The sequence below is a fragment of the Capronia coronata genome, assembly GCF_000585585.1.
Source record: "Capronia coronata CBS 617.96 chromosome Unknown acBCG-supercont1.7, whole genome shotgun sequence".
Taxonomy (NCBI): domain Eukaryota; kingdom Fungi; phylum Ascomycota; class Eurotiomycetes; order Chaetothyriales; family Herpotrichiellaceae; genus Capronia; species Capronia coronata.
The window spans coordinates 576,591-601,475 of record NW_006912899.1 but is presented as its reverse complement, the minus strand read 5'-3'; the positions used below and the strand labels follow the sequence as shown (position 1 = coordinate 601,475).

Below are 24,885 nucleotides of genomic sequence, written 5' to 3'. Positions count from 1 at the left end.
CCTTCAAGGACAAGGGGTCGTTGAGTGCAGAAGACGTGACACTCCGGGGTGGACAGAGAGCCTAGACATTCTCATGTTGAGGCGCGAGCTGACTGCATGCAGTGGTGCAACGTAGAGTCACGCAGCATGGGAAGTGGAGATCGTCTCATTGACAATGACCTCCTGGTCTAAGGCATCATCGATTATTGGGGCGTTCTTGAGTCCTCAGGACAAGGGAACCTCGTCAGTTGAGTCCCAAGACGTGAACTTGAACGTTGGATGGCGCCGGATTAATGGCCGCCCGGATTATTATTTCTCCGTATCTCGCCGAGGCTGAACCCCCTGGCATCACCACTGACTGCTGGCATGCCCCCTGGAGGCAACGTTCTAGAGGCCGTAAGCCAGAAGCCAGAACCAGAACTGGTTTCGTGCGCTTGTCTGTATCATGGATTCGGTTGAACTGTTCGATTGGTCAACTTCCCCTCCAATGCGAACTCACTTGCAGTCGAGGCTTACGGTCTATCCTCGATTGAAAGGCCTACCGTGGGACGAGCGAGGTCTGACACATCTGCCTCGTTAACAGCAGCAGCAGATGACGGGAACGAATGCAACGATCCTAGAGGTTGTCTATCCAGCGGTGGCGGACTTGAGCAATGATGGAACATGTGAGATCGACTACTGAGTAGAGAACCCAGCTCACATCCATCCATCAAACAACATGAGGCGAATTGTGGCGCGTTCGTACTAAACTACTCTGTGACATGTAGTGTAGTGGATAATTCCAAGCTGGCCGTAGTTGGCCCACTATATGCGTTATGTAAAAGTATTGAGGATCAGTGTACCGTCCGGACAAGGGAGGCCGGTTGTAGCACCTCTGCTTCGCAATGGCAATCATGCCTTGTAGAGAGTGTCCAAATAAGCCACCACCAGTTCCTTGACAATAGACTTGTCCGGCAGACTGCCCGCGACGCCATAAAGTTGGGCACTAGATCCTTTAGCTTTGGCTTGGTCGATAGGCCCGCCGGCCTTGATTCGTTCCACGGCCTTTTCCTTCTCCTCCGCGACCACGGCGACCAGATCATCAATCAGCACATCCACGGATCCAGGACGAGTCATGGGCAACGTCACAGCAACGTGCACACCGGGAGGGTCTTGCAGCGAATTGAGATGCCATTGCCGGCGGCTCATGGCGTCGGCGATGTCATAGATGGAAATGGTAGGGTCTGCGGAATCGAAGGCCACGACACTGACCATCGGCCTGCCTAGGATGCGCAAAGTCTCTTTGAGAACGGGATGTTCCTTGATCGCGTTCTCAATGGTGAGTTTTGTGCTGACAATCTTATGCGTCGCATCCACGTAGCCCTTCTCCCCGATCGACATCATACTGGCCCAGCATCCTGCAATAAGAGCGCCCGGTCGTGACCCAGCTATGGTCGGTGAGCCGTACACGCCGCCAGACCACTCCGGGCAGACAAAGTATTGGTATTCACGTAGCTGGCGGTTGCGGTACAGGACACAGCTGTTGCCCTTGGGCGCAAAGCCGTATTTGTGCGTGTCAACGCTGATCGAAGTCACGCCGGGTTGGCGGAAGTCGAAGCCGCCTTCGTCCGCCCATGGCGAAGGAAAGCCAGCCTTGGAAAGACAGGGCATGATGAAGGAGCCCAGACAGCAATCGACATGCAGTGGAATCTTGTAGGAAACCGCAAGTTTCGACAAGGCCGGAATGTTGTCGACGATCCCGTGCGGGTAGTTGGGCGCCGAACCGACCAGCAGCACGGTGTTGGGATTGATCAATCTCCTGACTCTCTTGATGTCCACCATGTATTCCGGTGCGGGACAGTCGACAAGGTGTAGCTTAATCTTGAAATAGCTGGCAGCCTTGTGGAACGCGGCGTGAGCCGTACTAGGGATGATCATTTCAGGCTCTCTGATTCGGCGTTCCGCATAGCCCTTCTGTCGGGCGGACAAACAGGCCATCAGAATCGATTCTGTTCCTCCGGACGTCGTGGTGCCCGCCCCCGACGCGGGAGCATTGAACAGAGATAGCACCATGGCCACCACCTCGGCTTCCATCTTTCGGACGGCAGGGAAGACGTCGGCATGGATGGGATTGGCCACACTGAAGAGCTTCATGGCATCGCTTTGTATGTCCAACAGGAACTGTTCGCCGTGGTACACTGCGCCCGATACTTTTCCTTCTTCCCACCGGGTTCGTTTCATCGTCGCCAACGACTCCAACTCGGCGTTCAATTGATCGCGGGTCCAAGGCTCCTTCGGCAGTTGGAGGTAGCGAGTGACTCCGGGGCCCGTCGGTACGAGTTTGTCCTCGATCTCTTTCTTTGCGACCTCCAACTGTTTCGACACCTGGGACTTAACTCCGGGCAGGTTGAGGAACACCGTATAGGCGGTCTTGTGGAGATGTCGGTAGAGGACGACGACCGATCCGAAGATACCATGGCCTCGTAGGAACCAGAACGACTTGCGCACGATGCGGAGGAGGAATAATGCGAATATGATATTGCGAAGTCTAAGGCAATCAATTTCTTTAGTCGGGCATTCCTGGCATCAGATGACGGGGGACGTACATGTTAACGTTGCCTCGGAGGTCTCTCAATCGGGATGCCGCTCGGGGTCGCTGGAACTTGCTCTGCAAGCTCACGGGAAGAGGAGATGAGCCCATGATGGGACTTGCGATCTGTGCTATCGAGCAGGCATGGAAGAAACGGAGTGAACCTTGAGTAGGGAAGTAGGGAAGATGAATGAAAGGCAGGTTCCGCTGGTCGGTGGTTATCCGCAGTCGACGTCCAATAGTAGTAACGGCATCTTTTCCGTCTGACATCCGCGGTCAGCCTCGTATTTCGTTTACCTCTATCAGAGTAGCAGTACTACTAGTATAGGTACTAGTACAGAGATACGAAGCCTTATCAGACTAAGGTAGCCACAGAATGTACCTACTTTGATAAGGTACTAGTAGTCAGTTTTACTAGTGGGTATCGTGATAAGATACTCAACCAATGACTGTCACGGACTATCGGTTCAATGTTGTACCAGCACGACTTAACCGTCCGCCAGATTCCTATCTTATCTTCCCATCTCGTCTCCCAACAAGGGGTCTACAGAGTACGCATCTGGAATCATCATGATTGTGTCTTTGGTCTCGACATAGACGAAAAGAAGATTGTATTCTGCTTAACCCTTGACCAACATACACCAATGTAAACGCATACAATCATCCGAAGATCAAACGTGAGATGACCTCTGCAGCTCCGCTAACCGGCACCAGCCGAGCGACCTCTATTTCATCTTCAGAAACATCGAATGTAACAGGGCGCGTTTCCATCCATCTCGATAGTCTCTGAGCGTCACAATCAGATCTTAGATTACAATCTCGACCTAGACGATTGTCACGTATTTCTAACACGCATATAGGCCAAGTCCTCCATGATTGAAAGAAATCAGTACAGCGTGGACGACATGGCGTCGATCAAGCAGCCCTGGATTGAGACGCCTTTACTCGAGTCGAGTGTACTCTCAAAGATCGCCGGATGGTGAGTACCGGCGTCCCTCTGAATGCCCTGAATGAACGTTGAACCAATCTGGCAGCCGCATCTTTCTTAAATTGGAGAACCTCCAGCCTTCTTCTTCATTCAAGTCGCGCGGGATCGGGAACTTGGTGCTCAAATCAATCAGAGAACAAGACCCCTCGGATACGAGACCGCTCCACTTCTACTCCTCGTCCGGCGGCAATGCAGGCCTTGCGTGTGTCACGGCCGCCACGAGACTAGGCTACAAAGCCTCGGTCGTGGTGCCCACCAGCACCGACGAGGGGACGATCAAGAAGCTCCGGGCCGCGGGAGCCACGGAGGTCATTTCCCACGGCGACAGCTGGTTCTACGCCGACCAGCATCTGCGTGAAGTCGTCATCCCTGGTGCCGAACAGCGCGGCGAGAAGGGGATCTACATCCACCCGTTCGACAACCCGGCCATCTGGGAGGGCGCCGCGACCATGGTGGACGAGATCAAGACGCAGATGCCGGACGAGGGCAGCCCAGATGCCATCGTCTGCTCTGTCGGAGGTGGCGGGCTGTTCTCGGGGGTCATGCAAGGCCTCGACCGCGTGGGATGGGGTGGTCGCGTCCGCGTATTTCCCGTCGAGACTCTAGGCGCAGACTCTCTGGCGCAGTCCGTTCAACAAGGCCGGCTCGTCACCCTTCCGGGGATCACATCCATCGCCACATCCCTTGGTGCTATTCGAGTCGCCGACCACGCTTTTAAAGAAGCTCGACGGCCGACCGTCACACCCGTGGTCGTGGAGGACGCCGAAGCAGCCTCGGCATGCTGGCGGTTTCTGGACGACGAAAGGATCCTTGTTGAGTCGGCATGCGGGGCGAGCGTGGCTCTAGCATACGATGGGAGGTTGAGACATTATCTGGAGGGCTTGAGTCCGGACTCGAAAGTCGTGATTGTCGTGTGTGGCGGATCCAAGATTTCACTGGATCTGCTCAACGAGTATCGCCAGACATATCAGCAACGGAGTGAAGAACTGGCTGGGAAATATTCCCACCAGAAACAATCTGTCAGTTGATGTCACCCCAAGAGTGGATTTGATGGATGTCTGTGGGATAGATCAACTGATGGCTTATCAGGGATAGCAAAGAAACGAGCTCATCTATTCTGATTGCGTTCTTGTTGGCGGACTGTATCCATATCACCCAGGGGCTCCGGAGTACCAGGTCGATCATACTGTTGACATTACTGCATCTGGCTGGAGGAAGACGCACAACGGCTTGCCTACCTAGCTCCTGCAAGAGCATTGGCCCAACCAACACTGATTTTCTAGCCTATATAGGACCGCCACCCATCGACATCTGAACGAGCCATATAGAAAGTGTCATAAATCCAGGATCATGAGCATCCACGAAGTCAGCCTCGTCATGTCTCCAGCGGAGCGCGTGTGTGCCTGTAACTCATGGATGATACCACAATCTCGATTCTCTTGCTAGACAGCCGGATATTTCCTCCAAAGAGGGTTCACATGTTTCCCTGCTCAATAAGGAGAAAAGGATATAGTTGAACCTGATATTCGGAATTCCGCCGGTGATGTGAACATGATTGTCCTCGGACTGACGAAAAGCAATCTATCCCCTTGTTTCTCTACCCCGTATAGTATTAGGTAATGTACTTCCCGCAATCTGCCGCATCTCGGGGACGATTATCAATCATGCCAGAACTTCCAATTGTAGCTTGAGACGTTGTATACGAGGTAGGTGTCCTAGCTGTACCGGAGTTGTTTCTTCTGTACCAACCAGATACCCCAGTCAACCCAATACCAGTCTCTAGCCCAACAGTCAACCAGTGAGTTTCAGCGAAAGAAAATGGCGCCCATTCGTCTGGGTGTGGTCGGTCTGTCTGCTCAGGGGTAAGTGAAAGTCAATGCCGGTCATCTTTTATACATACTCATACTGACTTTCTGATCATCAACAGATCATGGGCCTCCCGCTCGCACTTGAAGCACCTTCAGCAAAGCGCGGACTACACAATCACTGCGCTGCAGAACAGCAGCAAGCAAGCGGCGCAGGCGGCGGTGGAGAAATACAATCTCCCCGCCGACACGACGGCATGCTACGACGACATCGAGTCGCTGGTGCACGACGCGAACGTCGACATGGTGATCGTGTCGGTCAAAGTGCCGGAGCACTACGCGCTGATCAAGCCGGCGCTGGAGGCCCGCAAGGACATCTTCGTCGAGTGGCCGCTGGCCGCGAACCTGCAGCAAGCCGAGGAGCTGACGGCGCTGGCGACCGCCCACAAGGTCAGGACCATGGTTGGCCTGCAGGCGCGGCAGAACCCGAGCATCCGGCGCGCCAGGGAGATGGTGAGCGCGGGCAAACTGGGCGAGATTCTGGGCACCACCATGCTCGGGTCGGGGATGATCTTTGGCCCGACGACCACCCCGGGCATGCTGTACACTTTGCCCCTGAAGCACGGGGCCAACCTGATCACCATCCCCGCGGGACACGCCATGGACGCCCTGTGTTGGGTGCTGGGCGAGTTGGCCGATGTGCAGGCCACGCTGGCCAACAATCGGCCGGAATTGCTGTTGGTGGATGGGTCAACTTCCGAGTCCAAGCCAAAACCAGTGCCAAAGACGGCCCACGACTATATGGCTCTCACCGGCCATCTGGTGAAAGGGGGAGGCGTCGCCACGGTTGTCTATCAGGGCGGAACCTCCGTCACGGGCAAGGACTTTTACTGGGAGATCAATGGCACCAAGGGCAGTCTGGTGCTCGAGGCGGACAAGGGCCACGTCCAGATGTTCCATCCCACCTTGAAGTTTGTCAAGGCTGAGCCTGGCGCGAAACTGGACGAGGTCCTGGTCGACAGAGCCGACGACTTGTCCTATAATGTTGGTTTGGCCTGGGATGCTTTCGTCGACAAGGGCCCCGGCAGTGTCACCACGTTTGAGGATGCTCTGCTCAGACATAAGATGATTGATGCGATATATAGGAGCAACGAGAAGGGAACGAGAGAGACATATATTTGATTGAGCGCGTAGCTGGTTGATGGAACAAGACTGAGTAGGGCTCATGCACTACAGGGGGCTTATCACTCATGCTTTGCAGAATGCTATCCTTAAGAGTCTCAAGGTTGTAGTTGGCAAGGCGAAATCAACATTGTCGAATCGAGCCATGATGCCGTGGCACCGTTGAATCACGATATATGGTCCTGGTGATTGACCAGCTCAATTCTTCCGTCTTCTCCTCAGATTGCACACCACGCCCTCCTGCTGCACAAACCAATGATTGACAATGTGCCATTCTTTGTCCAGGTGCGTCAACTCCACCGTGTATTCGCGGAACAACTGTGGAAGCACCTTCTGCATCTCGATCATGCTGATGTTGCGTCCAATGCACTTCCTGCTCCCGCCGCCGAAATTCAGTTCGAGAATATTGTCCATCTGCTTCAATCGGTCCGGGGAAACCTCTAGCCAGCGCTGAGGCCTGAATTCATCAGGATCTGGGAAGACAGACTTGTCTCGGTTTGTTACCCAAGGGTTAATGCCGACAATGGTCCCGCCAGGGATGAAGTGGCCCTGAATCTCCACCCCTTCGGGCGGGACATGCCTTTCCATGAGCAGTCCCACGGATGGGTGGATGCGCATGGCCTCCTTGAGGACGGCGTTGAAGTAGGGAAGCAAAGTTGTCGACTCCTTGTACGAGATGGGCGTACTCAGTTGGCCCTGTTTATCGGCAGAATCGATCTCTTCCACGACCTTTGCCATATAATGGGGGTTCTTGCAGAGGTAGTAGACCACAGCGCGCAACGCTATTGCTGTGGTATCACTTCCTGTCGAGTCTGTTAGAAGGCCCTGGACTGGGAAGGACACGGAAGAGGTATCATACCAGCAAACACATTTGTGGACAAATGGACAATGATGTCACGCGTGCTCATCTTCAGAGGATCTGATGATTTGACCGAAGCCCATCTTGACAGCATATCTCGGCCCCCCGTGTCGGCGCTGATCAGTTCACCATCTCGCTTGATCGATGCTCGGCCATTGATCGCCTTGAGAGTAAAAACAAGTACTTGATTCCAGGTTTCCATAGCCGGCATCACCCAGGTGAAGGCCGGATTCCCAAGTAAGTATTTGTGCCATTCCGGCACCTGGCCGCAAAGAGCGGCGTAAGTGAGCATCCCCTCAATAGCCTTCATCATGCCGTCCACGTCCTGTCCTTGCTCGAGAAAGCCTAGTTTACTGGCAAAGGTGACCTCGCCAACAACGTCAAAGGCGAAGTATTGTAGCCAAGCACCCAGGTCAACTGGCTGACCTTTTCCGGCAACCTCGTCCAGACGATCCATGAATAGTTTGATACATGAGTCAATGGCCTCCTCGGACTCCAAGAGATTGGGTAGACTGTATGCTGCTCCCACTTTGCGCTTCTCGACTCTGTGATAGTTTGGATCCCGGGTGGAGAACAAATTCATTTCAGGTTGTTTTTTCCAGGAGACACATTGGATCGGGTAGAATCCACTCTTTGTATAATTCTCCTTGATGTTGTAGAAGACAGGAATGTAGGACGGATCCGCAACCGAAACGTGGTTGGGGCCGATTCGAACAAGAGGGCCATACTTTCTGTGCAGGGCCACTGCAGTCAGGTGAGCCTGTCCCTTCCATACATCATACAGCCTCCAGAGTTTCGTGTATGCTGCGAGAGGAGGGCCAGGTATGCTGACGAGCTGAGGCTGGAACTTGTTCCATAGCAGTCGGAAAAGAATGAAGACAGCTACAAGCTGCAAAGGATATGCCAACGCTACATCCTGAATATGGGAGAGTAAATGTGACCCGTTCGAGGTCGCTGTTGGAGCCATTCGGGTGCTTGTGATTCTTCACTGGGCAAATGGCTCAAATCCTCGAACTACATTGGTAGTTAGACAGCTATGAGGGAAGTAGCTGAGTTCTTCTTATATAGCATCTGCTACTTCTTGTACCCCAGGGTGAGAATGGACACGACTATGCGGGGTTTGGGGGAATCCGGGGGTGCTCGATCCGGGGTTTCAGTAGAGGGTCGACTGCCCAGCGTTCAGAGCCGTCGTTCGAATAATGTGTGATTTGATCGAGGCATTGCTGATTGGTCGTTTGCATCCTTTTATCCGGAGATGTTATCGAGGTGGCAGGGATTGGCAGTTTTCCCCATAACAGATTGCTGGAACTGATCGCTTTGAGAGACCGTCCCCCCAAACTCTCGGCCAATTAACATGGGGTCTGCCATGGATCGGAAGGTTTGTTTCATTCATTTGGCGTACAGCCTTAGAACCTGTTCGCCTCGATCCCATTCGTTGGCGAGGCGAGCGAGGTGAAGCGAGCCGCAGAGCTCCATGGTAATTTTCAGCCGAGGGGGTGCGCTCTTGCATATGAGCTTGTCCTTCATGCTCGTGCTCAGCACCTCAATGCGATCCAGGATTGGGTGGATGATATCGTCTTTTCTTGCTGAGACGCGGTGCACGCCGCACCTCGAAAGTAGAGATGACAGGCAGCCGGTCAATAGCAGACAATCCCTCGAAGCCGCAAGAAAAGTCGTGCAGAGGTGGCCCCCAGAGAGACATGAAAGCTCGTAGCGCTGAAGGTCATACCGACCGGCACAGGCTGTGCACTCATCACGGAGAACGAGCTACAAATCCGCCCCCGAACCGGTGTTCCTGATTTGAGAAAGATCACAATAGCTTCAGATGCCCAGTAACCTGATCAACAACGCTCTTCGGACCGAGCACTCCTAGTACAGTTGCACTGCCAGCAGCGATCTGCGTTCTGCCTGCATCGTGGATGATCCTAGCACAAAGACCCAAACTGATGGCTTGTGCTTGTAAAGTTTCCAACTCCTCTTCAGACTTGACCTGAACGGCGATCTTGGGCTGTCCTCCCCACTCCCAGCGTTTCAACAAAGGCGTCGAGGTAGGATGTTTGAGGAGGTATTTGTAGCAAGCGAGCGTCGCATGAGAGCATTGAGCTGCAATCTTACCTACGAACATGTTAGCTCAGCTTTTTGGTGCGGACTGTGACCAGTGCATGGCCTCTACTCACCTTTGCCCATTCCAAGGTCCGTTCTAACAGCCAGTACCAGTTTCACTTCCTCTGTAGAATTTCTGAAATCATTCAGCTCTTTGCCGTCACCGTCCTCTTCGTCGTCCTCTTCCTCCTCCTGCTCCTCCTCCTCATCCTCCTCATCGTCAGCCTGGTCATCACTCGAGTCGGCGTGGACCTTGACGTCGTAGCTATTCGGCCAGCTCGTTCTGCTATTGCTTGGACCGCCAAAGACACCGATGCCTTTGCCTTGACCAATGAAGTAGCCTGCCAGCAGGCCCAGAAGGACCGAGGAAACAGCAATTGCTGCCACGGAGGGAGGGGCTTTGTCGGCCATGTTGGAGTTGAGGTTCAAGAAGAAATTGGGAAGTAGTGACCGAGATGCCGCGCCGCTGAGCTTCCTACAGGACAACCTATACACTCCCTCCTGGCTACAAGTGATCTTGAAATCCAGATAACTGTTGGGATAACGTCGATCTCTCGTTGACGGCAAACACGCCAAGCTTGCCCCTCTTGGTCCGACTATCAAACACGTATGTGGTCTGCCTCGTGTCACAGATCTCGCCTAGGATCTGGTATAGCGAGTCGTTCAGTACGAAAGAGGAAAGACTGACTGAAGGAGGCCTTCCACAAAAGAGCCGTGCGATCTGAGTTGACAGCTATGGAAACTTGCCGGATTTCGGCTCTACTGGAGAAGCAATCCTCGTCGACGAGTACACCCTGGCAATGAATGCGATCGACAGTTGAAGGCAAGCTGTTGGTTTGTCTTTCAAAGAATAGCCTGCAACCTTCGAGGAATGGATTGTCATATAATTATAGACGGAGCAATAGACGAGACCAAGGCTGATGAAGCGGCGAAGCTGTAGATCAATTGGCGTTCTGAATGGGGAAGGTATGCCGTATCCGTAGCTTCTCACCACAGCCAATCGCCGTCGAGACCAAACTGCACCTCAATCGATGGGGTTGAGCTCAGTGTGAATCCATCCGTTCGAACCTTGTTCGATCCTCACGACAACTCCACGTCTACTTCAGCACCGTCTCAATATCCAGATTGTCCGCAGACATGGGTGGAGGTGGCAAGATCCCTTATCCGAAACACATCTGGTCGCCCGCTGGTGGCTGGTATGGACAACCGAAGAACTGGAAAGCCAACACCGCGGTGTTTGGTGTCATCATCGCCGCTTGCGCAGGCCTCGCGTGGAAAGTCTCCGCAGAGAGAGAACACAGATACAGAATGCCCGAGCGGGAAGCGTTCTTCCCAAGTCGATAGTAAGTGCACCTAATGAGTTACTCCCAACTGCGCCTTGCGGGAAAAGGTCACCGGGATGCGAACTGTCGGCCGCGGGTGAGGAGGATGTCCATACGAGGGAGTGACGGAACAGTTGATGAGATGTTGGATGCAAGGTGCTGACGATTCTTCTTCTACAGTTGGAGCAAACAGATCATCGAGCACGATAAAGCACAGAAAGGCCAGTAAAACACCAGTGACCGCTTCCCCATATAACGACAATGTCTCTTCATCGCCGGAAAACGCCATGCCATCAAGAGTCCCCCCAATCGATTGACGAATCGCAAGCTACTTAGCCTGCCGAATAAGCTCGACTGAACCAAAGTCCGGTAGCATTGGGTGTGAGGGGCGAGCAGTAGTGCGGAAAAGCAGCACGTTTGACCAGGCGGAAAGGGATTTACAACAAGACAATTGCGGTCGCATTTTGCGGTTGGCAGCTTCTGTACATATTAGTATCTGCTCCAATGGGTTGGACCCTGTTCCAGCCATAGGAGGACTCGGATGGCGTCGACGGTTACCCTGAAGAACGTCCTCCAATGCACTTGTGGTAGATGCTTGCGACACACGGTTCAGTCGAATGCTGCCTACTACGTTTCCGATACGACCTGTCTAGAAAGTTGCCCCGCTATGTGTGCCTTTTCCCTCTTCAGGTACTCTAAGAAGCGCTCTAGATATGCCTGGCCGTTCCAGCAATCACAGTCAGGATTTGACAAAGAGGGCATCCCTGTCTGCTCAATCGCATAGCTAGCGGCGATCGTGGCGTGTAGGAGTGCCAACAACAACCCTTGCTGCTGGAAAGCCGATCCAGCAACATCAGACATATCAAGAGTGTCTTGCGCCGGACACGCCGTCCCTGTCATCGCAATGGCCAAAGCACCCAAAAACGTGTTCCCGCCGCCTGTTGGGTCGACAACTCTCTCAGAGCTCTGGTGGTGGGCCCGTAAATGGAGGGATGTCCGCCCCGAGTAGGTTGTGCAGCCATGTGCCCCTTCCCTGATGACCAGCACAGTCTTCAGCGGCTGAGCATCCCCCATGCCGAGCAGGTGTCCCACTGCCGCCCGCCGATCTGCGTATTCTGGCATAGACGTGAAAAAAGCAGCAAACTCGTCCGCGTTTGGACTGACCACATCAACAAATGTGGCTGCTTCACGTAGCCGTTGGAGTTCTTCCGGTGAACATAGGTCCGGTATAGGTTCCCAGACAAAGACGGGCCGCGGTTCATCGATGGCGAGTCTCCTTCGCCGCGCCATAATCCCCTCAACAAGTGAAATGCAGCGCGATGCTGAACAAACCATATGAAACGACCGCGCAAGGACTTGCTCATCTGATAATGAGTCTTGGTCGAGCCGTAGCTTGGGTGTCAAATATTTAAACGCTTGGATAGGAAAGTAAGCACAGGTAAGAAAGAACAACAGAACAGAACGATCCTCGAGCTTTCTTTCCTAGGCGAATACTTACCTCGATACTCATTCGGCCCATATCCATTCCAAGCTCTAGTAGTCAATCGGGCCGTGTCGAGTCTGAAAACACAGTTCGTATGCCATGAGTCGATCAAGGCTCTGAACTCGGCTGGGAAGTCGGAGCCCACGTCGACGATCCATGAGACATATTTCGCCTGTTGAGCACCGGCTGCTAGCCGAGCTCCTAGCGCCGCGTAAGTCCCTGCACCGCCTATGATGCTTTGCTCACGCGCTCTGCCGTTGAGGTATTCGATCTCGTCTGTCGGAGATGTGTTAATTTATGTTTGTGGGTTTGATATGAAGAGAAAGCTGGGAAGTCCAGACCGATTATGAACATCCCCAACGTGCAGAATGCAAATCTATCTGCAGCATTTGCCATGTTGTTATAGCTTCAGGTCGAAGCAGTACATTTATCATATCATAAGCCAGGCATCTTGCTCCTAAAGAATGGTGAATAAATACTAACAGAAAAAGTGACGGTGGGAATGTCGCTCAGCCTTGTGGTGGCCCCCAGCCTGACATGTGACCGTCGGAATACTTGCCTTGTCGGCGGGCCGCAATATTATTGGCGAATTTTGACGACGACAATGTTGTCGCCGTTAACGACAGAACTCATTGTGCTGACTGGTTGCGACGCCGGGGTTCGGTCAGTATTAGACGTCAAGCTTCAGAATTCTCTTCTCTTCACAGGCCATCTACAGGTCAGATACCCAGTACGTGTGGGATGTATTTCCACAGGATCGTTGGAGAGCCAATCTATCCTTCTACTAGTCTCCAGTCAACCACTCAGCATCATTCCTCAGGTTCAGATTTGAACAACTACTTTCATACAGAAGCACTTGGAAGCCTCAGCATGAGACGAGGAGCCTCTGCCTCTACCAGAATGGCCGAGGCTCAACCGCACGGGCTCCGGAGTTTTCCGCTCATGAATGATTGAATGCCGCAGCAGCCCGTAGCTGTAGGAATCACAACGGTATTCATATATCTTGCCTTTTCAACTACATCAATCAAAGCAGTCCGGGGTCGACCTCAAGAGTCCCACAGCGGCAAGTAAGACATATGTACTTAGGTACTGTTACAGTTAGGCATTTCTGCCCGACCCCAGCGCCAGGCTGTCCCAAACCCCCAAACCCCGCTTTCTGGTGTATGCGGTGGCAATATTCCATCTAAAGAGCGGTGTACCCCTGCCCAGGAAGAGTCGGTATCTCGACACGGTTTTCCGGTGATGACCAGGGCCCACAGGGTCGAACCTCTGAGACTTTGAGGCATTCCATTCTCGTACTCCAGGCTCTCAGGGGTCGATCTACTAACCATCGTATGCAGAAATCTGGCCAGTTACCGCCCGTCCCCGGCTACTTTTTTTTGCGTCATGACAACGAATTGATCTGAAAACCGCAGACCGGTTTTCCGACTACTCATTTGATATTCGGGACAGCAAGAGGAAGATCTGGGAGCATTGGTCCCGTATGCTACGTTGCTGCAACTGTTTCCGGAGTGTCTTTATTGATCATCAACTGCCTCAGAATTTGTATCTCGGTAAGTCGCGGTGAATATTTCAGCTGATCAATACTATGCAGGCCAATGTACTCTCTACAGAACCCACGTCTGCCAAAAACTTTGTCATCGCCACGCTCAACGACCAGTACACTCATGGTTCCCACGGCGGTGTCATTCGGTACTTGCTTGATTAGTACGGCTGGTTGTCAGATGCTGCTGGGCCAATGGCATTAGATGAGCTGCCACCGGATCAACCGGCCGCACTTCCCGGCGAAGATTTCCCCAAGATGCACAAGGTGCCCACAAATGAGCTGAAAGATGACATGACAGTTCAATTCAAGACCAGCCCTTACCCTCCTTTGAAATGTTCGACATGAACATGCCTGCTCACATGATGGAGTGGTCATGGGTTTCATGACCTATACAAACCGGGACGGTTATCCATCGGCATGATTCCCTAACGAGGGCCACGTTTTCTGGATCTATGTTGGGATAACGTCGTATCACATCTCGTGGTCCCTTGTAAGTTGTGCTGCTGGATGAAAAGATGAGGCAGAACCAATCCCGCGTTCCGCTCAAGGATCATCCGCGGATGCCGCTTTCAAAGCCGCGAAATCTTTCCAACACCACATTGGGTGTATTCTGAAGGAATGCCCCGATAAAAGCGAGGCTGGCGGCCACAGAATGTTGGGGACACTGATCACGCCACGCACTCGGCTGCCCAATCGCTCCACGAAGCAGGCAAGTGACTTCAGAGGTGCTCTGGTTTCCAACAGGGCATCAACACATATGTGCCAATCAAGCCTCTGCCAGCAGGGTTTATGTACCCGCCTGGCATGTTCCAAACGCGAAGATCATACCGGGGGACATTTCCCAGTTGGTTCTAGGGCGTGGTTGACTGTTGACCTGGTGTGGGGGTGGTTTGGGGTTCCCCCACCCTCTCCGCTCCGCCCCCGGGTCCCATGAACTTGCCGTCCTCCGGTATATTTGCCGACCAAGGCCGAAACGCTGATTCTTTCAGTATAGGTGTTGCAGATGTCAGGACACGGACTGCACGGAAGGATGTCATGTTATCTTTATGGTACGGTCCTACTTTCCTTCTTGTCGGCCGAAGTTAGACCGTGTCGAGGCATCGGGTCAGTCCCCGGACCTTGTTTTACGGGGCATTACTGTGGGTTAGCCCCTGGGCTGGGGTTACACTGGACATCCCTACCCGTTCGATCAGTTACATCCTCTTATCAACGTCAAAGCCCAAGCAAGCCCTGCACATTGCGCATGCCGAGCTCAGATATATATTGTCGGCCACAGACTTCCAAATGCCTCTGCCTCCCAGCCATCGATAAAGAAAGAACTCTGTCATTTTGTTTCTTCTGGTCATTCCTGTCACTCTGCTCCTGTCAACCTCCAATCGATCATCCCCAGCAACTTCCCTCTCTCTCGGAAGTCGCAGAATGGCAGATGTCAAGGAGCTCCCGGATAACATTTCTACAATCTCGGTGAAACAAGATGTCGAAAATGCAGAATATGTCTCGAGCAGGAAGAGACAAGAGGCTCCCGCCTACATTCAGTCGCTCAACCCAGAGCAACGGATCGCTGCCGAGAAAGCTCTCGTCCGGAAGATAGACATTCGTCTGATCCCCATGATCATCATCATCTACATTGTAAGTTCCTTTCACTACTTCACCCATTAAGAACGACGAAAAGCTCATCCGCTGTGACCAGCTGAACTACCTAGACCGAAACAACATCGCCGCGGCCCGACTTGCTGGGCTGGAGGAGGAACTCAACCTCCACGGCACCCAATACCAGACTGCGGTGTCTATCCTGTTCGTAGGCTATCTACTGATGCAAGTCCCGTCGAATTTATTCCTCAACAAGTTCGGAAAACCAGCAATCTATCTCTCCACGGCGATGGTTATCTGGGGTATCATATCAACAGCCACAGCAGGAGTACAATCGTTTGGGGGCTTGATCGCTGTCCGGTTCTTCCTTGGTTTTGTGGAGGCCGCATACTTTCCTGGGTGTCTATACTATCTCTCCTCTTGGTTAGTCTTTTCGATCGTCCCCTCTCGCGTGTTCTCTTCCCACAAGTCCATGACTAACACCCAAGGACGATGCCAGGTACACTCGAAAAGAACTTGGTTTCCGCACCGCCATGCTCTACTCTGGATCTCTTTTATCCGGTGCCTTCTCCGGCCTCATCGCTGCCGGTATTACCGAAGGGCTTGATGGTGCACATGGTCTTCGAGCTTGGAGATGGCTGTTCATCGTGGAAGGCGCCATCACCATCGGTGTTGCCATGATTGCATATTTTATCCTACCCAATTTCCCACGCACGACGGCGTGGCTGAGCGAAGAAGAAAAGACGTTGGCCGCATGGAGACTTGAAGAAGATATCGGCGAGGACGACTGGGTCGATAGCAAACACCAGTCGTTCCTCCATGGAGCTAAACTCGCTGCGAAGGATATCAAGATGTGGATCTTGGTTCGTATGCCCTGCGCACCGCATGCGACACATCAACTACCCCGCCCCTGGCTTGACACCTTTCTCTCTGTTGTCGCATTCAATCCTGTCATCTACGTGAACTTGACTGACAAACTCCTTCTCTGTGGTTATCTAGATGATCATCCTTTTTTGCATTGTCTTCTCCGGCAGTGTCACCAACTTCTTCCCTACCGTCGTCGAGACACTAGGCTATTCCAAAATCAATTCTCTCCTACTCACCTGCCCACCATATGTCCTGGGCGTGATCACCACATTCATCAACGCCTGGCACGCCGACCGCACAGGCGAACGGTATTTCCATATCACAGGCCCACTATACTTTGCTGTGATCGCCTTCATCCTCGCTGCGGCAACCACAACCACGGCTCCCCGTTATCTTGCTATGATGCTCATGATTCCCGGCATCTACTCCGGCTACGTTGTCTGTCTGGGCTGGATTTCCAACACTTTGCCTCGCCCTGCCGCGAAACGTGCGGCTGCGATCGCTGCGATCAACGCCGTCTCCAACACCAGCTCGATCTTTGCGAGTTATATGTTTCCCAGCTCCGCAGGGCCACGATACATAGTGGCCATGTCTCTCTGCTGCACGACGGCTGCGATCGCCATTATTTTTGCGACAGTATTGAGGTTCATGCTTGTTAGCTTGAACAAAAAGCTCGACCGCGGCGAGTTCGTCGAGGGTGCTGTCAACAATGGCAATGGCAATGGTGCCAACAAAGTCGACAGTGTATTGAGCGCTGGAGAGGGTGTGCCGGAAGAGGCGGCCCGAAAGGGATTTAGGTTCTTGGTTTAGTCTATTTAATCGTTTATGCATGAACAGGATCTATCTGAAGACGATGTTCGAGCAGGCCATACAGTGACTACACTGACTCCTGGATATCAACGTGCCAGTATGAGACCGGACAGTACTCCCTCAAAAATTGGCTGACCAACGACGGCGTCATAGAAGCAGTGGCCAGTCTGTCCATATATTTGTCTTTGCCGTCTCACCTGTCTCACCTGTCTCACCCGTCCAGACTCGGCTGATCAAGCGACGAGACAAGAAGGATCCAATTATATTTGAGTTCGAGGCATACGCTTGCTGGCTCGATTTGATGACTACGTTGTAATGTTAAAAATTGTCCTTTGCTAGATACCAAATGAAGACGTGCCGGTTGTATTAGACAAAGACTTCTTCTGTCTAGATTGATCGGGACATTTTGTCATGATTGTCTCATTCATGGGTGACTCTCTAGATGTTTGTTTGTTTACCTTGTTCTTGTGCAGACAAAGGTATAAGCGCAGAGTCGCAGAGAGTACCCTAACCCCATATTGACAGGAGAGGCCCGAAACCGAAACCCTCTATAATGTGGAGGTACGTCTATTGAGGTGGAGTTACGTGGTCCAATCATGGCAGCATTTCCACCCACTAGTGGAGCCTTATCATGATAAGGTTGGAGCTAAGTCACGTGCCGTGAATTGTACTTCCTATTCCGGAGCAATGTACCAAAATAGCTCTTTGTGCCTGGGACAATTCGAAACAACAAAGAAATCTATGCCTCTGGGATTTGATACTTCGAGCTAGGTAGGTATTTGAATCTTCGTGTCTCGCCTGACATATTCCACCCATATAAACTCATGTAGCTCTTCGAAAACAAAGAAGCGCTCCGTGCGATAGTGGATTATCGTCTCAGTATCATGCCGCCAGAAATCCATTGCCCGCGTCCGCAGCGGCCTCCCATAAGAAGCTTTATATTCGATGATATCGAGGACAAGGACTTGCGGCACACTCAGTACAGGCGCACTCTTCTCTATCTGTTCCCCGAGCTCTTTCCAGCGTCCAAACTCAAAGCGCGCTCTCGCTCCGACGGCTATCTGTTGCAAACCATGTTGCGAAACCAAAAATTCTTCCCACCAACACTGCCGCGGCGGTCAGCACATGTGCATGATCATGACCCTCTGCCTCGCCATCATTCCGCTCCCGTTGATGCCTGTAGGACCACGGACCCTGCGATGTTGGCCGCGACGCCTCCATCTTCGTACAGCGGAAATGAATCGCCTTTTCCCTATCAAGGAGGCATATCCGACCTTGTATCTGCATCCTCATCCTATTCCGACCTTCCCAAGAAACCAAGCACATGCTCTCGTGTCCGGTCACCTCGTTATCGCCAGGATCTGCTCCATAACAAGATCGTGGTAAGGCCGGCCCAGATCCCTCCGTCTATCCTGGAATATGGACGTCGAATCATCTCCCGAGCCAGAAACTCTCCGACGATGCCGGATTCACAAGCCCAAGCTGCCGTCACCGCCATACGGATGCTGGACGATGCGGACGAATCCACCATCTATGCAGAATACATGTCGATGCAGCTACTCCCGGGCTTATTTCTTTACTCGGGAAAGATCAGGAAAGCTGGCAACATCCCGTTCGACCCAGAAGCACTGCCACAGATTCCCTCCGCTCCTCCACTCGCAACACCGAGGCCTGACCTACACTACTGTTTAGACCGAAGCAACTTTTCCTTCGAGGAAGGAAGCCAAGGTTGTCTCCTTTCCCTGCCCCCCGACTTCCATCCATTTGTGCAACCAAGTAGAGCTGGCTATTGGCCATACTTCACTGTCGAGTTCAAATCCGAGGCTTGCCGCGGTACCTCTTGGGTGGCAGAAAACCAAAATGCCACGACTGGTGCATTATGTGTGAACGCGATGGAGAAGTTATTGTCCCTTGACATGGTCCCAACCGGACATACTGAAATCGAGTCCGTCTCTTTTTCCTGTAATATCAACGCCATGGTGGCTGTGATCTGGATCCACTACTGCCAGAATCAGCAATTTTACAGCACGGAACTGGAATATTTCCACCTATCATCGTCGAGAGCCGTGGTTGATTTCAGAAATAGCGTCAGAAATATCGTCGAATTTGGCTTCAAGGACCGCCTTCCTCAGATCCTGGCTCTCTTGGATTCCATCTCCCGACCGGTCCTTACACCATCGGCGCCCAAGAGCCGACACACCAGAAAGAGAGATGAAGAAACCTTCACCCCCAAGAAGAAGGCACGCCGGTGATGCTGTTCCAAAAAAGAAAACTTCCAGATGGCAATCTCGTGCAAGCTGAGCCAGGTGACCACAGACTACAGCTAATAACAATGTATTCGCTGTTGGATATGTTGTGAGGTGTACTGTTGGATATTCTGTTGGATACTCTGTTGGATAGTCTGTTGGATACTCCACGGCTATAGCCAAGTATCAAGCGCCGTCCTTTCAGATACAGGAACATGGACTCCCTCGGTTATGCAAGACAGCTAGTCGTCGCATCTTCTGGAGAGTGGTACGCGTGCCCGGACGAACTGCTCACCTTCACACAGCCCTTTCGAAAATGGGTGAGATGTGGAGACTAGATTTATGATATATCCAACTGGGGATATAGGATTGGGGCAGGCAGCTTTGACTTTGGCTCTTTCCCGTTTCTCCTCCTGTTCGCTTTTCCAAATCGGCAAATCCTGTCCCCCTTTTATATTGACGATTTCGTATCTACGTCACCAGATACTAAACCCTATCTCTATGCCATCATAGCATTAACCCCCAGTCCCAATCTTGCACACCCGTTCCAATTTCCGTACCGTCCAAATTGAGAGTTTCGTCGCCCACCACGGGTCTGTCTCCAGCAAGCTCACCAAATTGTGGCCCTAGCCCCATGCCGGCCATAGCAGCGTTACTTAGCCGGTCGCAGTAAACGTTGTAGTTGTCAATGGCTGTATCAACCTCTGTCATCCACGGATCCATCGTTGCAGAGTCTGATCTATTGCCTGTGGCAGCGTCGGCGTCGACACCTTCAGTCGGTGCTGCTGTCGAGTACGGGAATGCTGGGTTTGCGAAACCAGCCGTAGGAAACATTGTTGGCCAAGAATCATAGTCAGTCGAAGATACGGTGCCACTTGCACTCTCTGGAAGCCGGTCATCCGATCGAAGATTGTTGTATTGTTGTTCCTGTCCATTCCATGACGGCTGTGTTGCTGTTGGTGCTGGCCCCTTAGAGAAATGTCGCATGTGTGATGGTCCAGGCGCAGAGTCTGGTCCGACGAAAGTGTCGCCGCATAGTCGGCAGATGATGTCGCGGCATTTTGGGGCGCTGGGATTCAAGTTGGTCATTCCATTGATGATGTCAAGCGCCGTCTGGATCTGAGCGCGCCATGACCCGGCATCGACGTGAGAAGGGTTGCGGCGTAAGCAATGAATGGGAATCAAGGCCGCTTGCAGAAGAAAGTATCTGGTCATTGTGGAAGATAACGTTAGTATTGATCATATATCAATGTTTCGGAGACTGGACATGTAGCCATTGTCACGAGGAAGACCGCTAGGATAGCAGGCGAGTTATGCATAGCTGTGCACATATAGTGGTAGAACATTGTTCATCACGGGCGAGGATCAAGACAGCCTTCGGACGAATGGACAACGGCGTTGCATTGCTATGAGGACGTAGATGCAATACATGCTTGAGAGACATTGGGGTCACTTACAAGACATACCAGGCAGCTAGCCTGGTGTGGGTCCCAGTGGACCAAAATTGCTGAATGCATGAGATACACTCTTCGGCGGCCTTGAAACAACGGATGGTGGGGATGATTTCCGGGGTCAGGGTTTGGGACGTAGATGCGAGAGATTTCACCGACCCAGAGCCGTCCTGTGCCCATCGGACCAAGAATGGGCGGTACATGATGATCCGGAGCAGTCGAAACCGCCATCGGCCGATGGCATGACCAAGCAGAAGTTCCTTGGGAAGCGGGAGGTGTCGGTCACAGTAATATGAGGGGAGACTCGTCACCCAGCCTTGGACAAGTTCATCGTCCAATAAAATGAGCTCGGCAGCGGAAGGGACAGGACTGGAAATGAGTCGATTGTAGATGCGCATTGTTCGGAGATGATATAACGACTGAGTGCGAACGTAGGTGTACAGAGTGACCTCCTCTGCCTCGGGCGGCATCACGGTGGAGGCGGGTGTCAGATCCTGTTCATCATTTATTAGACCGGCCATGGAGCGACTGATGGAGGGTACATCTGGTGAAGTAGACCACCAAAGGTGCTGCAACTCACCTTCTCATGAATATTCAGTGGGAACGCAGTCTCAACTCCAATCTGTGGCCAGTTCAACGGTCGACCATATGTGACAGTCGCCCCGACATCCAAAACGCACAATGACCACCACACCCGCCGGCGAATCTCCTTCTTGAAAGGAGCGGTCTGCCATCCATGGAAGTCCTTATGAAGGCCAAGTGAAATGGCTAGACGGAGAGCGATACCTCCATAATTGTATCCGCTGTTAGGTCGATTCCTCTTTTGCAGATAGTTTGCGGCCATTGCAAATGCTTGGACAAGGCTGAGACTCCCGGTCTCTAAGGAGTCGATCGTGAGGTTAGTTTTGACGGCGTTGAATAATATGATATGGGTATCGTCTAAACAACCCGTTGACACAAAGGAGCCAAGAGTCGCCACAAGATTGGCCAGTATGTGCCACGCACCTTGGCGCGGACGGTCATTATGTGTTGAATATTGTTCGCGGAAGGTGGGCTCGTGTAGAATTGGAAAGGTTGGATGGTAAAGCGTAAAGTAGGCGTCGATAAGATTGTCTGCAATCGCTCGCGTGATCAGAGGCTGTGTCTGAAGCCAGGGTAGCGATGGAGCGTAGTCGGTTTGGTTCTTCTTGAAAAGCTCTTCAAGACTTTTGCGCCGCTCTGTCCCTACATACTGCCTGTCTTCCGCACCGTCCGTCGAGTGACCCATCCATATCAAGCGTAGAAGTGCCGCTCCGGAGACTGGACCCAGAAAGCCAGTGTTGGAGTCGTCGACCGTCAGGGTGGCCATGCCGTCGGTAACGTTGGGGATACCAGCTTGTATTTCATCTTCGAAAGTTCGACTGTCTCCACCTGGGTTAGTGAGATCCCGGGCTGGTTCCCGCTCGTCCCATTCGAAATCATCTTCGGCGGTGGGGTGGCTTTCCAAGGGGGTAGCAGCGCTCTGTCTGGCATCGGAGTACAGTGATCTGGAAGTTTGCATAGCACCGAATTTCGGCTTTTGGTCTGCCTCCTGCCCAGGGGGGAAAGATGAATCAAGACTTCGAGCGCCAGCGGTGGATGGATTCAGAGCCGGATGAGCCGTAAAAGCGTTGCTGACGGGTCCAGGCTGTGCGGAAGGACTCTCCACCGCTCCGGGAAATGTGGCTGAATGCCTTGTTGTGGCATCAACACCGTTGGAGACGCCATGGACTAGCATTTGGGCTAACTCGGCATCACTGAAGAATGTCCTTAACAATGCCTCTGCTTTCTCCAATCGCTCCTCGACCTCTGTAAGGTGCCTAGACGACAGGTCAGATGGGGCTGGAGTAGGTCATCATGGCCTATGGCAGATGCTGGGATTCTCACTTTCTGGTCAGAGACGACCGGCTATGTTTGTCGTATAGACAATGTCGATTGTATCTCTGGCAGATCGAGCATACAGGCATTTTCCCATCACATTTGCCTTTGCGTCGTCTGCATTCCCGGCATGATTGGCCGGAATTCGGCGGGGTTCGATCATTATTCGGAGGTTCAGACATCCTGCCTTCCGGCCCAGAGGGGCTCTTGTAACATACAGGAATCAAGCAGCGATGAGAAACCGAACGTTGGTGTCGCTTCTTGTTTCATAAAACCCGATTTCTGCATGGCCAAGCCAGACGGTGGCAGCGTGCTAGATCCGGGCTCCTTGCATTATTTCAACTGTAAGATGCACCAAGTGGTCGTAAAGGAAAACGACCCCGCAACCCTGGTGATGAGTGTCGTTGATGGATGAAAGATGGTGGTCAGGGATGATGAGGCCGAGGCGGAAGGACGCCTTATACGTCAATTTCAGCCAAGCTACTAAAAGGTATATAATCTAGGTTAGGTTATTTAGCCTCGTGTCTAAGAGCCTGATCATTGACACCATTGGCCCTGTCGAGTATAGAAACATTAGGCTTCGGTCTAGGACTATATGGGTACTACCTGTATTAGGAGACTTTCGTCACCCACTAACGACACACAAAGTATCTACTAATAGCCAAGAGGTTCGTGCTTAGCATCATTCTCTTTGTCTCCTGTATGGCAGCTGGCCATTGGGTTGTCCCTGAGCGACCATAAACGGAGCAGTCTTCTTTTGGGGCGCAGCACACTCAATATTTCACCTCATCATTTTACCTTGATGACCACCTTTCCAAAATGTCCACCACTGTACAGGTACTGGAAAGCCTCTTTTGCTTCGTCAAACCCAAACACCTTATCTACGACAGGCTGGATTTGATGTTCCTGATAAAACTGGAGCATCTCCTCAAATCTGTCTCTTGGACCATTGAGTATGCCTTTCAGGGTGACATTTCTTCTCAGAGCCAGGACATTGACATTCAGCCTATCACCGGGGTCGTCCTCCTTCCCAGACAGGTAGCCAATGCAGTCGATGATGCCCCCGAATGCAATACAATCAAACGATTTGCGTAGGGTCCTGGCGCCGCCGACCTCTAGGATGATATCGGCACCTTCGTCGTTGGTCAACTCCATGACTGTCTTCTCCCAGTCGGGGTGGGTCCGGTAGTTGATGGTATGCGTTGCTCCCAAGCCTTTGGCACGTTCGAGTTTGGCATCTGAAGACGATGTGACGATTGCTGATAAAGATAGGTCAGATGTCCAAGACTTCGCAACAACTGTGCCGTCGATTCCAAGAAACGACCGGGTTATTGTGGTACTTACTTTTTGCGCCAGCAGCATGTGCAATTTGCAACCCACTGATTGAAACGCCACCCGTGCCTTGAACCAGGATGGTTTCTCCTCTACCTCCTGGAGAACCCATTGGTCTCATGCCATTGATTGACATCCAAGCCGTGACTCCTGCAATCGGCAGTGTCGAAGCAGCCTCGTCACTGAGATAATCCGGGGCCTTGACTAGCCCTGTAACAGGAAATACCCTGTAGGTCTGCAATACACCATCCAAAGGCAACCCAAGGCCGGACGCTAAGTCTTTGGCCTTAACCTGCCCAGTAAGATGTGACTGGGAGAAGGTTGACAAAACGCGATCTCCAACGCGCCATGGACATGAGGTCGTGTCCTCGCCAATGCTGACAACAGTGCCACACATGTCCGAGCACGGGACTATCGATGGAGCTGCCCCGACGTACTTGTGGTGCGTGTACAGACCCATGGTAACTGCAAAGGGCCGGAAGACGGAAAGTCAGCAAAGATGCTCCTTGAAACGAATGGTCCGTCTGGCCAAGCATCAATTACCTTCAGTGTCTCGGTAATTCAAAGAGACAGTATGTATTTCGACAAGCACCTCATCTTTGCCAGGTGTCGGGAGTGGTCCAGTGGTCTTTGTGAGATTCTGCAGTCCATCCTGACTTGCCAACCACTTGGTAACTTCACCAGGCTTGGTCATTGTGAAACTATCCTTGAACCCCCGGACAAACCTTGTTAGTTTAAGGTCGTTGTTGGAGCAGTGCCTGTCATAGAAAAGTACAAGAGGTGCCCTTTCCCGCCTTAAGTGACTTGCTGAACGAGCTGTTCTCAAACTTTAGCAAATTACCTAGGTAGGTAGGTAC

At 52.3% G+C, this 24,885-nt stretch overlaps 12 protein-coding genes across 12 annotated transcripts; 5 read left to right on the top strand and 7 right to left on the bottom strand.

The window, feature by feature from the left end:
- Nucleotides 1-870: 870 nt before the first annotated feature.
- Nucleotides 871-2,659, bottom strand: A1O1_07784 (sphinganine-1-phosphate aldolase; the record flags this gene model as incomplete). The annotated part of the gene is made up of 2 exons (XM_007728650.1): nucleotides 871-2,506; nucleotides 2,565-2,659. 2 exons carry the CDS (start codon nucleotides 2,657-2,659, stop codon nucleotides 871-873), a joined length of 1,731 nt encoding a protein of 576 aa, XP_007726840.1.
- A 761-nt stretch (nucleotides 2,660-3,420) lies between these two features.
- Nucleotides 3,421-4,564, top strand: A1O1_07783 (uncharacterized protein; the record flags this gene model as incomplete). The annotated part of the gene is made up of 2 exons (XM_007728649.1): nucleotides 3,421-3,527; nucleotides 3,583-4,564. The coding sequence occupies 2 exons, from the start codon at nucleotides 3,421-3,423 to the stop codon at nucleotides 4,562-4,564; spliced, it is 1,089 nt and encodes a 362-aa protein (XP_007726839.1).
- Nucleotides 4,565-5,354: 790 nt separating this feature from the next.
- Nucleotides 5,355-6,523, top strand: A1O1_07782 (uncharacterized protein; the record flags this gene model as incomplete). The annotated part of the gene is made up of 2 exons (XM_007728648.1): nucleotides 5,355-5,398; nucleotides 5,464-6,523. The coding sequence occupies 2 exons, from the start codon at nucleotides 5,355-5,357 to the stop codon at nucleotides 6,521-6,523; spliced, it is 1,104 nt and encodes a 367-aa protein (XP_007726838.1).
- A 198-nt stretch (nucleotides 6,524-6,721) lies between these two features.
- On the bottom strand, nucleotides 6,722-8,349 carry A1O1_07781 (uncharacterized protein; the record flags this gene model as incomplete). Its single annotated transcript, XM_007728647.1, has 2 exons — nucleotides 6,722-7,326; nucleotides 7,383-8,349. The coding sequence occupies 2 exons, from the start codon at nucleotides 8,347-8,349 to the stop codon at nucleotides 6,722-6,724; spliced, it is 1,572 nt and encodes a 523-aa protein (XP_007726837.1).
- An 843-nt stretch (nucleotides 8,350-9,192) lies between these two features.
- On the bottom strand, nucleotides 9,193-9,896 carry A1O1_07780 (PTH2 family peptidyl-tRNA hydrolase; the record flags this gene model as incomplete). Its single annotated transcript, XM_007728646.1, has 2 exons — nucleotides 9,193-9,497; nucleotides 9,560-9,896. The coding sequence occupies 2 exons, from the start codon at nucleotides 9,894-9,896 to the stop codon at nucleotides 9,193-9,195; spliced, it is 642 nt and encodes a 213-aa protein (XP_007726836.1).
- A 726-nt stretch (nucleotides 9,897-10,622) lies between these two features.
- On the top strand, nucleotides 10,623-11,036 carry A1O1_07779 (uncharacterized protein; the record flags this gene model as incomplete). Its single annotated transcript, XM_007728645.1, has 2 exons — nucleotides 10,623-10,828; nucleotides 10,988-11,036. The coding sequence occupies 2 exons, from the start codon at nucleotides 10,623-10,625 to the stop codon at nucleotides 11,034-11,036; spliced, it is 255 nt and encodes an 84-aa protein (XP_007726835.1).
- A 398-nt stretch (nucleotides 11,037-11,434) lies between these two features.
- Nucleotides 11,435-12,686, bottom strand: A1O1_07778 (uncharacterized protein; the record flags this gene model as incomplete). Its single annotated transcript, XM_007728644.1, has 3 exons — nucleotides 11,435-12,222; nucleotides 12,306-12,566; nucleotides 12,632-12,686. The coding sequence occupies 3 exons, from the start codon at nucleotides 12,684-12,686 to the stop codon at nucleotides 11,435-11,437; spliced, it is 1,104 nt and encodes a 367-aa protein (XP_007726834.1).
- A 2,569-nt stretch (nucleotides 12,687-15,255) lies between these two features.
- Nucleotides 15,256-17,103, top strand: A1O1_07777 (uncharacterized protein; the record flags this gene model as incomplete). The annotated part of the gene is made up of 4 exons (XM_007728643.1): nucleotides 15,256-15,465; nucleotides 15,527-15,849; nucleotides 15,926-16,289; nucleotides 16,426-17,103. 4 exons carry the CDS (start codon nucleotides 15,256-15,258, stop codon nucleotides 17,101-17,103), a joined length of 1,575 nt encoding a protein of 524 aa, XP_007726833.1.
- An 884-nt stretch (nucleotides 17,104-17,987) lies between these two features.
- A1O1_07776 (uncharacterized protein) lies at nucleotides 17,988-19,355 on the top strand (the record flags this gene model as incomplete). The annotated part of the gene is made up of 1 exon (XM_007728642.1): nucleotides 17,988-19,355. One exon carries the CDS (start codon nucleotides 17,988-17,990, stop codon nucleotides 19,353-19,355), a length of 1,368 nt encoding a protein of 455 aa, XP_007726832.1.
- A 501-nt stretch (nucleotides 19,356-19,856) lies between these two features.
- A1O1_07775 (uncharacterized protein) lies at nucleotides 19,857-20,564 on the bottom strand (the record flags this gene model as incomplete). The annotated part of the gene is made up of 1 exon (XM_007728641.1): nucleotides 19,857-20,564. One exon carries the CDS (start codon nucleotides 20,562-20,564, stop codon nucleotides 19,857-19,859), a length of 708 nt encoding a protein of 235 aa, XP_007726831.1.
- Nucleotides 20,565-20,802: 238 nt separating this feature from the next.
- Nucleotides 20,803-22,878, bottom strand: A1O1_07774 (uncharacterized protein; the record flags this gene model as incomplete). The annotated part of the gene is made up of 3 exons (XM_007728640.1): nucleotides 20,803-21,294; nucleotides 21,381-22,638; nucleotides 22,706-22,878. The coding sequence occupies 3 exons, from the start codon at nucleotides 22,876-22,878 to the stop codon at nucleotides 20,803-20,805; spliced, it is 1,923 nt and encodes a 640-aa protein (XP_007726830.1).
- A 607-nt stretch (nucleotides 22,879-23,485) lies between these two features.
- A1O1_07773 (alcohol dehydrogenase) lies at nucleotides 23,486-24,722 on the bottom strand (the record flags this gene model as incomplete). The annotated part of the gene is made up of 3 exons (XM_007728639.1): nucleotides 23,486-23,955; nucleotides 24,041-24,493; nucleotides 24,572-24,722. 3 exons carry the CDS (start codon nucleotides 24,720-24,722, stop codon nucleotides 23,486-23,488), a joined length of 1,074 nt encoding a protein of 357 aa, XP_007726829.1.
- Between the last annotated feature and the right edge of the window lie 163 nt (nucleotides 24,723-24,885).